Source organism: Trachemys scripta, chromosome 8 (assembly GCF_013100865.1).
Source record: "Trachemys scripta elegans isolate TJP31775 chromosome 8, CAS_Tse_1.0, whole genome shotgun sequence".
NCBI classification, from domain to species: Eukaryota; Metazoa; Chordata; order Testudines; family Emydidae; genus Trachemys; species Trachemys scripta.
The window spans coordinates 72,504,569-72,517,287 of NC_048305.1; the positions used below are offsets into that span (position 1 = coordinate 72,504,569).

Here is a 12,719-nt window from a genome sequence, read left to right on the forward strand (position 1 = left end):
AGCAACATTACCAGCCCAAGCAGTCAAAAATCATGAGTTAGACCCCCCAAAATTACAGGCTCTACCGCCATCATGTCATTCATTCTTCGGGGCACAGAAAGTGGTGGAGAAAAAAAAAGCTGCGATCAGCACTGTAAAAATGATAAACAAAATAAATAAGTATTTTTCAATTCACCTCATACAATACCTTAATGCAATCTCTGTATTGTGAAAGTGCAACTTATAAATGTAGTTATTCTTGCTACCTAACTGCACTCAAAAACAAAACAATGTACAACTGAAGAGCCTACAAGTCCACTCAGTCCTACTTCTTGTTCAGCCAATCAGTAAGACAACCAAGTTTTTTTACATTTTATGGAAGATAATGCTGCCAGCTTCTTATTTACAATGTCACCTGAAAGTGAGAATAGGAATTTGCATGGCACTTTTGTAGCCAGCGTTGCAAGGTATTTATGTGCCAGATATGCTAAACATTCGTATGCACCTTTATGCTTCGTGCATTTATGCACCATTCCAGAGGACATGCTTCCATGCTGATGACACTCGTTAAAAAAATAATGCATTAATTAAATTTGTGACTGAACTCCTTGGGGGAGAATGCTCTGTTTACCCGCATTCGGCTATGTATTTCATGTTATAGCAGTCTCAGATGATGATCCAGCATGTTGTTTGTTTTAAGAACACTTTCATTGCAAATTTGACAAAGTGCAAATAAGGTACCAGTGTGAGATTTCTAAAGATAGCTACAGCACTCAACCTAAGGTTTAAGAATCTGAAGTGCCTTCCAAAATCTGAGAGGGAAGAGGTGTGGAGCACGCTTTCAGAAATCTTAAAAGAGCAACTCTCTGATGTGGAAACTACAGAACCCAAACCACCAAAAAAGAAAATCAACCTTGTGTTGGTGGCTACTGACTCAGATGATGAACGTGAACATGTGTCAGTCGGCACTGCTTTGGATCATTATTGAGCAGAACTCATTATCAGCATGGATGCATGTCCTTTGGAATGGTGGTTGAAGCATGAAGGGACATATGAATCTTTAACGCTTCCGGCATATAAATATCTTGTGACGCTGGCTACAACGGTGCCATGTGAACACCTGTTCTCACTTTCAGGTGACATGGTAAACAAGAAGCAGGAAGCATTATTTCCTGCAAATATAAACACACTTGTTTGTCTGAGTGACCAACTGAACAAGAAGTAGGACTGAGTGGACTTGTAGGCTTTAACATTTTACATTGTTTTATTTGTGCATGCAGTTATGTTTTGTACATAATTCTACATTGCAAATTCAACTTTCATGATAAAGAGATTGCACTACATACTTGTATGAGGTGAATTGAAAAATACTATTTCTTTTGTTTTTATAGCACAAATATTTGTAATAAAAAATAAATATAAAATGAGCACTGTACACTTAGTGTTCTGTGTTGTAACTGAAACCAATATATTTGAAAATGTAGAAAACATCCAAAAATATTTAAATAAATGGAATTCTATTATTGTTTAACAGTGCGATTAATCGTGATTAATTTTTTTATCGCTTGAGAGCCCTAATATTAACCCTTGTCACTGGAAGAACTGGGACTAAATTAATTGTCTGTCTTTGTCTGATTTTGAGCGCAGTCTTGAAGTGATCAATGAAGACTTTTATTTCTATGTTCCAAACATTTATTTGTGCTATACCACAGGAAAACCTTTTGAGAGAGAAGGAATTAATTTACATTGTATAGCTTCTCACTAGGACATACAAGCATGTTCCTAGGGATTAGAAACGATGAAGCAACACTGTGCGATCTTTATTCTTAAAATGTAGGGTTTTACCTAGAGCAATATAATGAAAAAGAATTACATGTTGTATGTATATACGGTAGGTCAGAAGCATACAACAATAGAATTTATTACAAATTCAGATTGGAGCTGCCACTAGATGTCATACTGTTTTATTTTTTTTAAATGTAGCAGTACCTCAAATACTCAAAATCTAGAACGTATAAACTGGAACAGGAAAGATTCTAAACAAATTCATTTGAAGTTGATCTATTGTTGAGTCCTGTTTTTTGTCTGTTTTTTAACATTGTAAAACATTCATTTGTGCTTTGGTGAGGTGGGATCAGTTGAGCACTGTTTATTTTTTTAAAAATTGTATTAGCTTTTTGAGCTTTTTATCTGATTTTTAAAATATTCTTTTCTCTTTCTACAGAACCTTCTGGGTTTAAATCCCCATATGAAAACTCATGCAACTCTATGTTCAAGTGCAGGAAAGAAACAAGACAAGAAACAGTGGAAAAGGAATGCTGATAAGAGCGGTTCAGTAAGTACTGTACTTATGATAGATCTGGAAAATATTAATTCATTGTTAAGGTTGGAAAAAAGTCAGAAAATGCAGAATTACATTTCCCACATAGTTAAGCATCCATATGATTATGCCTCTGGAAATTGGGAGTAACTGCACTGACTTCAGTGATTTACTCCAGTGTAAATGAGATCAGAATCTGGCCCCAGATTTTAAATTATGCCCCTTTTTCTCTTTGCATGAAATAGAATTTTTCATTATAAACTTTCTGAATGCTTGGATGTCCCTGCTATTTTAGACACTGCCTTTATTGATCTAGGTATGTTCTTTGTTCCAATATGATATTTGACCGGTTTTATATGATAGTAGTTGTTAAGTCTTACATTTTATTTTATTAATGGTTGCCTCTTTGATTTCCCACCTGATCAAGGAAGCCTGTCATGTATTTGTACTGTCTCCGTCCAGATTGTGCAGGATAGTCCTCTCAACTCAGATGACTTATTTCATTAGGTTTTATGGAATTTTTTAGGTAGAGTATTACACTTCCACCCCTATGAACTAATATTTATCCTTGCTATATATTCTGTTGAGTGTAGTCTCTATTATGATATCCAATTGTATGGTTTTTTTTCCGCATTTCACCATGTTTTAGAAATACCTGCTATATTTATGTCCTCTTTCATTGATAGGAGTGAAATATCTAAAGCAAATGCCCCACTTTCCTGCTTCTGCCTCCTCCCCTTGGCAAGTGTACCTCTAGTACGCACTCAAAGTTCCTGATGCTCTTAAACTTATAGGGATGTGTAAACATTTTCAACCCCAGGATGCATTTGTGGACCTTGGTGGGTGATTGAAGTTGAAACAGAATCTTAGACATCATGTAACACTTCATTTTTTCAGGGTTCTAGCTGAACCTTTTACATAATCCCTGAATTCTGGGGTTGGGGAAGGTGCTGCTCCTGTGTGAAGAGCCTTTGTGTTCAATGGGACTCTATACAGGTACAAGTGTCTGCCCACAAGTTGCTCATTGTGTGATCAAAGCCTTAGTTATAAACAGTTATAACTCATATTTTAAAAATGGACTTGCATGGTAATATGCAGTAGTTATACTGTGTGGCTATCGGCTAAAAATTCCTATTTTCAGTTCATAAATTGGGCAAAATTTTAAAATGCCAGTACAAAATTTGAAGGGAGTTTTGCATTTCTATCCAGAAAATAGTCCCTATTTTAAAACTTTGTTAAACATTTTTCCCTGTCACAGCCTTGTGTAACTATATTAAAAAACAAACAACCCCCCCATACATTCCCTCTTGCTTCAAAAAGCCCCCCACACAAGCAAGCAAACAAAACTTTATCTGGTATCCAGTTAAATGGGTGGAGTTAGTAAGGTGCAAAAACTCAATGAAAATGTCTCTGCCTTTCTGGACTCTCCAGATCACCATCTATAGCTCTTTTTAATATAAATCAAAGAGTAGAGAATTGTTTAATCCTCCTTTAGCCTTCTTAATGTAAGGAAGCTATTGTAAATAAACATTGGGAGGGATGGGAATTGATTGCATAGGAAGCTGTTTGCAGGTAAATTTCTCAATCGAAGAGTTTAAGGCCAGAAGGAACCACTAGATCATCTAGTCTGAACTCCTGTGTATTACAGGCCCGGCACTCACATGCTAAACCCAACAATCAAAATGTAATAGAACCCACAGGAGACTAGACTATTATGTGTCACAGGCAAAGAATAGGAGGGACCAAAGTGCCCCAGTGCTCGAGCCCTCCTCAGTGACAGGGAAATGATTAAGTGAGATTAACAAGATAATCCAGGCAAGTGACCCAAATGTGTAAAAAATACAATTAGGAAGGCCAAAAAAGAATTTGAAGAACAGCTAGCCAAAGACTCAAAAAGTAATAGCAACATTTTTTTAAGTACATCAAAAGCAGGAACCTGCTAAACAACCAGTGGGGCCACTGGAAGCTCAAGATGCTAAAGGAGCACTCAAGGATGATAAGGCCATTGCGGAGAAACTAAATAAATTCTTTGCATTGGTCTTCACGGTTGAGGATGTGAGGGAGATTCCCAAACATGAGCCATTCTTTTTAGGTGACAGATCTGAGGAACTGTCCCAGATTGAGGTGTCATTAGAGAATGTGTTGGAACAAATTGATAAACTAAACAGTAATAAGTCACCAGGACCAGATAGTATTCACCCAAGGGGCCCAGATGTGAAATGACAGGACTACTAACTGTTATCTGTAACCTATCATTTAAATCAGCTTCTGTACCAAATGACTGGAGGATAGCTAATGTGACGCCAATTTTTAAAAAGGGCTCTAGAGGTGACCCCGGCAATTATAGGCTGGTAAGCCTGACTTCAGAACTGGGAAAACTGGTTGAAACTATAGTTAAGAACAAAATTGTCAGACACATAGATGAACATAATTTGTTGGGGAAGAGTCAACATGGTTTTTGTAAAGGGAAATCATGCCTCACCAATCTATTACAATTCTTTGAGGGGGTCAACAAGCATGTGGACAAGGGGGATCCAATGGATATAGTGTATTTAGATTTTCAGAAGCCTTTGACAAGGTCCCTCACCAAAGGCTCTTAAGCAAAGTAAGCAGTTATGAGATAAGAGGGAAGGTTCATGGATTGGTAAGTGGTTAAAAGATAGGAAACAAAGGTTAGGAATAAATGGTCAGTTTTCAGAATGGAAAGAGGTAAATAGTGATGTCCCCCAGGGGTCTGTACTGGGACCAGTCCTATTCAACATATTCATAAATGATCTGGAAAGAGGGGTAAATAGTGAGGTGGCAAGATTTGCAGATGATACAAAACTACTCAAGATAGTTAAGTCCCAGGCAGACTGCGAAGAGCTACAAAATGATCTCTCAAAACTGGATGACTAGGCAACAAAATGGCAGATGAAATTTAATGTTGATAAATGCAAAGTAATGCACATTGGAAAATATAATCCCAAGTATATATATAAAATGATGGGGTCTAAATTAGCTATTACCACTCAAGAAAGAGATCTTGGAGTCATTGTAGACAGTTTTCTGAAAACATCCACTCAATGTGCAGCGACAGTCAAAAAAGCAAACAGAATGTTGGGAATCATTAAGAAAGGGATAGATACTAAGACAGAAAATATCATATTACCTCTATATAAATCCATGGTATGCCCACTTCTTGAATGCTACCTGCAGATATGGTCGCGCCATCTCAAAAAAGATATATTGGACTTGGAAAAGGCTTAGAAAAGGGCAACAAAATTTATTAGGGGTATGGAATGGCTGCTGTATGGGGAGAGATTAATAAGACTGGAACTTTTCAGCTTGGGAAAGAGATGAGTAAGGGGGGATATGATAGAGGTCTATAAAATCATGACTGCTGTGGAGAAAGTAAATAAGGAAGTGTTATTTACTCCTTCTCATAACACAAGAATTAGTGGCCACCAAATGAAATTAATAGGCAGTAGGTTTAAAACAAACAAAAGGAAGTATTTTTTCACACAATGCACAGTCAACCTGTGGAACTCCTTGCCAGAGGACGTTATGAAGGCCAAGACTATAACAGGGATCAAAAAAGAACTAGATAAATTAATGGAGGATAGGTCCATCAATAGCTATTACGCAGGATGATGTCCCTAGCCTCTGTTTGCCAGAAGCTGGGAATGGGCGATGGGATGGATTACTTGATGATTACCAGTTCTGTTCATTCCCTCTTGGGTATCTGGCATTGGCCACTGTTGGAAGACAGGATACTGAGCTAAATAGGCCTTTGGTCTGACCCAGTAGGGTTGTTCTTATTTTCTTATGCAGAGGAAGGTAATAAAACTCCAAGGTCACTGCCAATCTGACCTGGGGAAAAATGTTTGGTGCCATCTCAGACCAGGCCCATGCTGCCCAATGCCGCATCTCTAGCGGCTCGCTGACAACCTGAAATATGAGTTTTAGGCATATATGACAGAAACTGAGAGTGAGCCTTAGGGCTGTTGAATGCTGCCCCCCACTACCACAAGCAACCCCATTGTACAATTGCACTCATAAAATTGTCTAGCTTACTCTTAAAACTAATTAAATTGTTTGCACATACTACACCTTTTGGGAGACTGTTCCAGAACCCCTCTGATGGTTAGAGACCCTCTTCTAGTTTCCAGCCTGAATTTGTTTGTGGCAAGTTTATATCCATTTGTTCATGTGGTAACATTATCCTTTAGTGTAAATAGCTCTTCATCCTCCTTGGTATTTAGCCCCTGATGTATTTATAGATAGCAATCGTATCTCCTTTCAGCCTTCTTTTTTTGCTGGACTAATCAAGCCAAGCTCTTTCACTTTCCTCTCTGAAGATAGGCCTTCCATTGCTCTGATCATCCCAATAGCTCTTCTCTGCACCTGTTCCAGTTTAAATTAATCTTTTGTGAGCATGTGTGACCAGAATTTTACACAGCATTCCAGATGAGGTCTTCCCAGTACCTTGTACAACAGCATTAATACTTCTCTATCTCTAGAGGAAATGGCTCACCTAATACGTCGTAGGATCCGATTTGTCTTTTTCATAGCAACATCACATTGGTAGCTCATAGTCATCCTTTGATTGATCCAATTCTGACCTGTTTATAAGCAGATTTAACTCTATTTGAAGACCATTGGTAATTGCTGTTGTTTGTATTTACATTAGGTCAGAATTTGGCCCTTAGCATCAGTTTTTCATCAAGCTATACCGATGCGGATTGGGTAGAATTACCACTGGGGGAAGGATGGGTGTATGAAAATACAGAACTAATTAAATTAACAGCCCTCAAAACTCTGTGAACAAAAGCTGCATCTGCTGAGGCATGCACACAGTGACTTTGTAATGTCTAAAATGCTTCCAGATGGCAGACTTACATATTTTCTCAGAATAATCACACAAACAAAATTTTAACTCCTAGTCTGCTCTGAGACATTTTTGGTTGCCCTGAAAGTAGAAACTAAATGTTAATATCCTTCCAAGTACCGAAAAAGCTAAAATGTATTCTCCTTAAAGAAGGTTCCTTGTGCTTTAAGTGAATATTGTGACTTGTTTATTGTGTCAGACAACTAGGCTGTTGTTTAAAATTGGTTTCTATGAGTAGATGGAAGGCAGTCAACGTCCCCTATAAACTATAGTTATAATTCATTGGTATTTATAAAACAGCTTTCAGACTGCAGGGCTCTTTTGCTTAGTCACCTGAGATTTAGGTGATAAACACCTGTATTAAAGATTCAGATAGTTACACTGAGTCTTGCTGGCAGGTGGAACTGATAATTTCCAACCAGGATGTACAAGGGAAGTGTTTCTTTGAGCCAGAGGGAGGACAGAGGCAGTCCTGGTAGTCATCCTAAAAAAAGCCATGCTTGAGGAAGAAATTTAGGCTGAGGTTTTGGTTGTGTTACTGTCTTTGAATTACCAGTAGACAAAAACCTAGGAAGGAGATGAGTTATGACACTAATTCGAGATCTGTGGGCTCTATTGAGGGACTATTTCTGTTCACAGGATTGCTCAGGGTATCTCATATTTTCCTGCCAAAGGCTTCTTAGTTGAGTAAACACTGCACCAGAAGTGCATACTTTATTCTGTTGGGTGTATATTAGGAGACATTTCAATATCTATGAACCAAATTTTGTCATTTAGACCTATTGGACCCCATTGGGTTGAGAGAGGTGCACAGGAGTAAACAAAAACTTTTTTTGACCCTACATATTTTTTTTATGATTTATTACTCACTGGAGAAATCTGAGTTCAGTGGGACAGGACATTCTGTGCCCCAGGCTGAAGGAGGCTTGTGAATATTGAGGAGAGGTTTTGATGAGGAAGAGGATATAATCAAAACCATCAATTCAGCATTTATTCTCAAACACTGCTTGAAACTGCTTATACATTTTATTGCTGTACCTATAGAACAATATTAGGAATTGCTTCAGATGGAAAAGTTGGACAATTAATTCAACAAAAGAAAAAGGCAAGAAGGGGGAAATTGGATTGTTGTTAATTGCCATAGCCTTTGCCTGTATTGAACTTCTGGCAGTAGTAGCACTGTTCTTTGTGCTTGCATTTACTAAACCTGATCAACATCTTCCAATAGCCAAACCATTTTTAAGTGCAGCTGTTTATTGCCAGGGTATCACTTTGGGTCAAAGCAATTTGATTTAATTTTTCTGTAGCTCCTCCCAAGTATCTGAAATATAAACAGATTGATTGTTTCTTATTCTGTGACATGTTAAAGTACAAACTAAGTCTGTTTGTACAGTGTGTTGTAGGCCAAGACATGCAATACGCTACATGATATATCTGGTGATGTCTATTTGAGTACTAATAAATACTTGTTCAAATGACAAACAGCTTTTCACTTTGTCTCTGTGTAATTGTTTGTGAAAATTTGCACAAATGAGTTTTTATTAATACAAATGTTTGAGGAATGACTGCTGTTTGTACAAATTTCCATATACACATGGAAGTAAGGGTAGAAAAGACTATCCATTTGCAGCTATCTGCTGTTTCTGTTAAATATTTGTTGTCCAGTAAGGGAGCTGGAAAAATATGCTACTTTGGTGACCAGTTGTACACCAAAGTTAGAGAATAATCTAAATAAACTGTTCACAGATAACTGGTGGCCTGAAAGATAAATTGTTCAAATTACAAATAAATAAATATCAGTCACTTTACCCATAACTTGTGAACAGGAAACTTATTGAATAAATTATTTGCATTGAATAATTTGACCAGCTCCAAAGCTGTATTAATGAAACATATAGTATATTTATAAAAATATTCCTAAATATTGTAAAATAGAGAGCACTTATTAAAGGAAATCAATTCAATTATCTTTATAACTTAAATCTATTGTTTACCTTTGCTAAATATTTATTTGTTCGTGTGTGTGTGTGTATATGTGTGTGTGTACATATGCAAGTTTAGCTCTTTTCTGAAAAGGTAACAATAGCAGATGTTTGTCTAATCGCTACCCTATTCAAATACTAATCGGTGGAACATACGTAGAATGCTAGTAGTATGAATAGGTATACGATGGCAATAGTGTTTTTAATCACATCACTATTCAGCCACTAATCGGTGTGATGATTAAGGGACATTAGAGGGAGCACTTTGACATCTGATTCTTGGAACTGATGTCTGCTCAGGCTGTGCTTTGTGGTATCATGGCCAGACTGATTTCCTTAAATAAAACACTCTGATTCCCAAATGTGGAAAATGTTACATTAGGATCTGTTGACATGATTAGGGAATTTGAGAATGTTTTTTTCTACTAGTGATTGACTGTATGTACGAACTATTTACATGAATAAAAGATGGATTACTTTGAGTATCAGTAAGAGTTGAAAAGTAACATCAAGAGATTGTATCTTTTACTCATAGTATCAATAATTAAGTATTTATAGGGACTTTAAAATGTACCAGTTTAATCATTTAGCAAATTCCAACTCATGCATTTTTCAGACACACTAATTACTTTGCATTTGTACCATACACTGTGTTTTCTAGACATTTTATTCAAGTGTGACTGTGGCTTATATTATATCTGTACATGAAAATGATTTACCCCAGCTGTTTCTGTAAGATACATGTTACAGCACTTGTCTTCTGTTTATCTTAGTTGGAATTTGTCCTTAAGACATAATCATCAAAATTTGTCAGCTGTTATGAAATCTGCCTGCCTGCTACAGATTAGCCCTTTCCCTAATGTAACTCTTCTGTTATAGAGTCTTAAGTACATTATGTCCTAATGGTGACATTGTGTCTGGTTCTTTTAATGAGTGTGCTAAGGGTGTGAGGGTGTAAAGAGCTTTTTCCTTCCCTTGTGAGCCCCTCTTCATGCAGAGCACACACACAGTTGCAGGGCACTGGAATAGTGGCAGTGTCTGCCCTACCCTAAGCAATAGTGAGGGATTAGTAAAGCTGGCTACTGGCAGTTCCAACCAGTCTCCCTGAGAATTAGGAGAGCTGCATAGGCTGGGGAATGTAATCTGCCATGAGTGCCATATTAATAGTCCTAGCTTCTGGCAAGCCATGCTGGGAAATAGGGCATAGATTATATATTCCCCTTTCCCCACAAGACAGAGAGAGACTCTGAGAGACTGAGGCAGGTCTGCCAGCAGCTTCTGAAAGGTACAGGTGAATAAACCCCCCTTGCTTTATCTTTTTAGTTTTCCAGTCCTTTGCTTCATATTGATTCAGTGGTGAATACCTCCCAAGGGAGTCTGAAACAGTCTGAGACTTTGGATACTTTTTTGCTGACTGTTGGCACAGGATGAAATACAAAGTTATTTTGGATAGGTGTTTGGCTTGTTTATATTTTAAATAATCAAGGCCTATATTTCCTACTTTCTACCAAAGTTGGTGTCATCCCAATCTGGGATTTTGTTTTGGGTCAAATGTTCCCATATGTCTATTCACAAAAGAGATAATGAAAAATCAAATGAAGACAATGTACATCTGACATATGAACAAATCCAATCTCTTTAAAAAGCATGATTAATATTTATCCCTTTATTAGAGTTGATCAGATCAGAGTACAGAGAGAACCAAAGGTTAAACCATTCTTCACACCTAACATGTAGCTGCCTCAGTGTATCTGCTGAAGTCTTAATACTCTTCAGAAGTGTGTGTGTACAGTAGTGCTTACTTGTGGTCATTGGCTGGAGGTAAGAAATGGTGACTGCTTCTTGTGCAAGTGGCATTGCCTATTAAGGTTGCCCAACATTTCCCATTATAAGACCCAGTTGTCAGTTTGGCAGGAGTGGCAACTGGAGGCTGGGGTTGAGGAGGAGGAGAAGAAGGAAATATTGGATGAGAAGCCAGGAGGGTGGGAACTGAAACTGGTGGGGTAAGGAGACTGGGGCTAAGGTGAGAAGTCTGTGGAATGGGGACTGGGGCTGGCTAGGTGGGGAGAATGGGAGTGGGACAAGGAGGCAGGGAAGAGACAGCTTGGTAGGGATGAAGCAGAATGGGTCAAACTTCTTGGCCACTTACACAACACCTACCACTTTTCAGCATTTTCCACCACACCCAGACTCTTGGTCAGTCCTTCTCTGTCCTTCTATCAGGGCAGCCACCCAAACCCTTCCTTCTGCAGGGGCAGAAGGTTCTGAGTCTACTAGAGCATGCTCTCCTTCAGAGCCTGGAATGGAACCCAAGATTCCTAAGTTTCACCGTTCCTTTGCTATCAGCAAATATCTGTGATGCCTGATGGCAAAGTGTCCCATTTCTCTCATGTTGGTCAACGTAGAGGATGATCACCTGCTATTGCTATTGGTTACTCCGTTAAGTTAAGTAGCAGAGGTGGTGGATCTAAAGGTTCCGATCCTGCTGATAATACATGTGGCAATGTGATGCCACATGAGGAATTTTCCATTTTTTTCAGTTTGCTTTTTTAAAAGACTAGAAAATTACACACACACAAACTGACTTAAGAGAACATTATGAAAGTTACAAAGTCAAACACTGAAAAGTTAGGAAATGATAGAATTAAGGTTGCCTGTGCACACCATCCTCACAGCCAGGCATTCACCTCCAGGATGCATCTGTCTCCACCTAAGCTCCTACCCTTGACTGGAAAGCTCAAAGAGAATACCACCTGTGCCCCCAACGCTTTCATCCTTACTCCCAGAGCCCTGTAGTAAGTTCTGATCTGCTCAGGGTCATACCTCATAGAATCATTAGTGCTCCCATGGATGAGTAGCATGGGGTAGTAGTCAGAGGGCCGGATAATCCTCAACAATCCCTCTGTAATGTCTTGGATACAGGCCCCTGGCAGGCAGCATACCTCCTAGGATACCATGTCAGGCTGACAGATGGGTGCCTCTGTCCTCCTCAGAAGAGAGTCCCCAATCACCACTACCATATGTTTCCCCCTAGAAGAGATGGTTGTGATACTCCCAGCCTTAAGGGTAAATGGCTTCTCCTTCTCCACCTTTGGGGGCAATTCCTCCTGGCTTTTTCCCAGGGCAGCATAACAGTTCTTCATCACTATGGTGGGTCCTCCCTGTGACAGAGCCATATCATCCTCCTCCAGTCTTTTCTAGCTAGATAGCTTCCTCAGCCTTGGACATCTCCATATGAATACTCGAAATGAATTCCTCATGTGCATGGACGCTCCTCAGCATAGCCACCTCCTCCTGCTGCTTTCTCTCCTGCTTCCTAAGAGTTTCCACCAGCAGACACCTTTCACGCTGGCCTGTCCTTCTGAGAGTCGGAAATGCAGAACAGAGTCTTTTCAAATCCACACTAGGATCTGGGTAGAGGCATCCATGGTCAGGTTCTCTGTCTGGAGACAGATGCAGGTGGAGGGGATGGGAGCAGTAGTGGCACTAGTGATGCAGCCATGTAATCACGTAATTAGAGACTATATTATAATACATGTGCACAAGAAGGCCAGAATATGGTTGCAAA

General features: G+C 38.9%; 1 protein-coding gene across 2 annotated transcripts in view; it reads left to right on the top strand.

Annotated features, from left to right (window-relative positions):
• DPYD (dihydropyrimidine dehydrogenase) overlaps positions 1-12,719 on the top strand; it is a 595,247-nt gene that overhangs the window by 39,592 nt on the left and 542,936 nt on the right. For both annotated transcript variants that reach the window (XM_034779205.1, XM_034779204.1), the window contains one exon: positions 2,204-2,314. In XM_034779205.1, coding sequence (XP_034635096.1) covers positions 2,228-2,314 — 87 coding nt within the window. In that variant the 5' untranslated portion in view covers positions 2,204-2,227. The remainder of the gene's footprint in view (positions 1-2,203; positions 2,315-12,719) is intronic.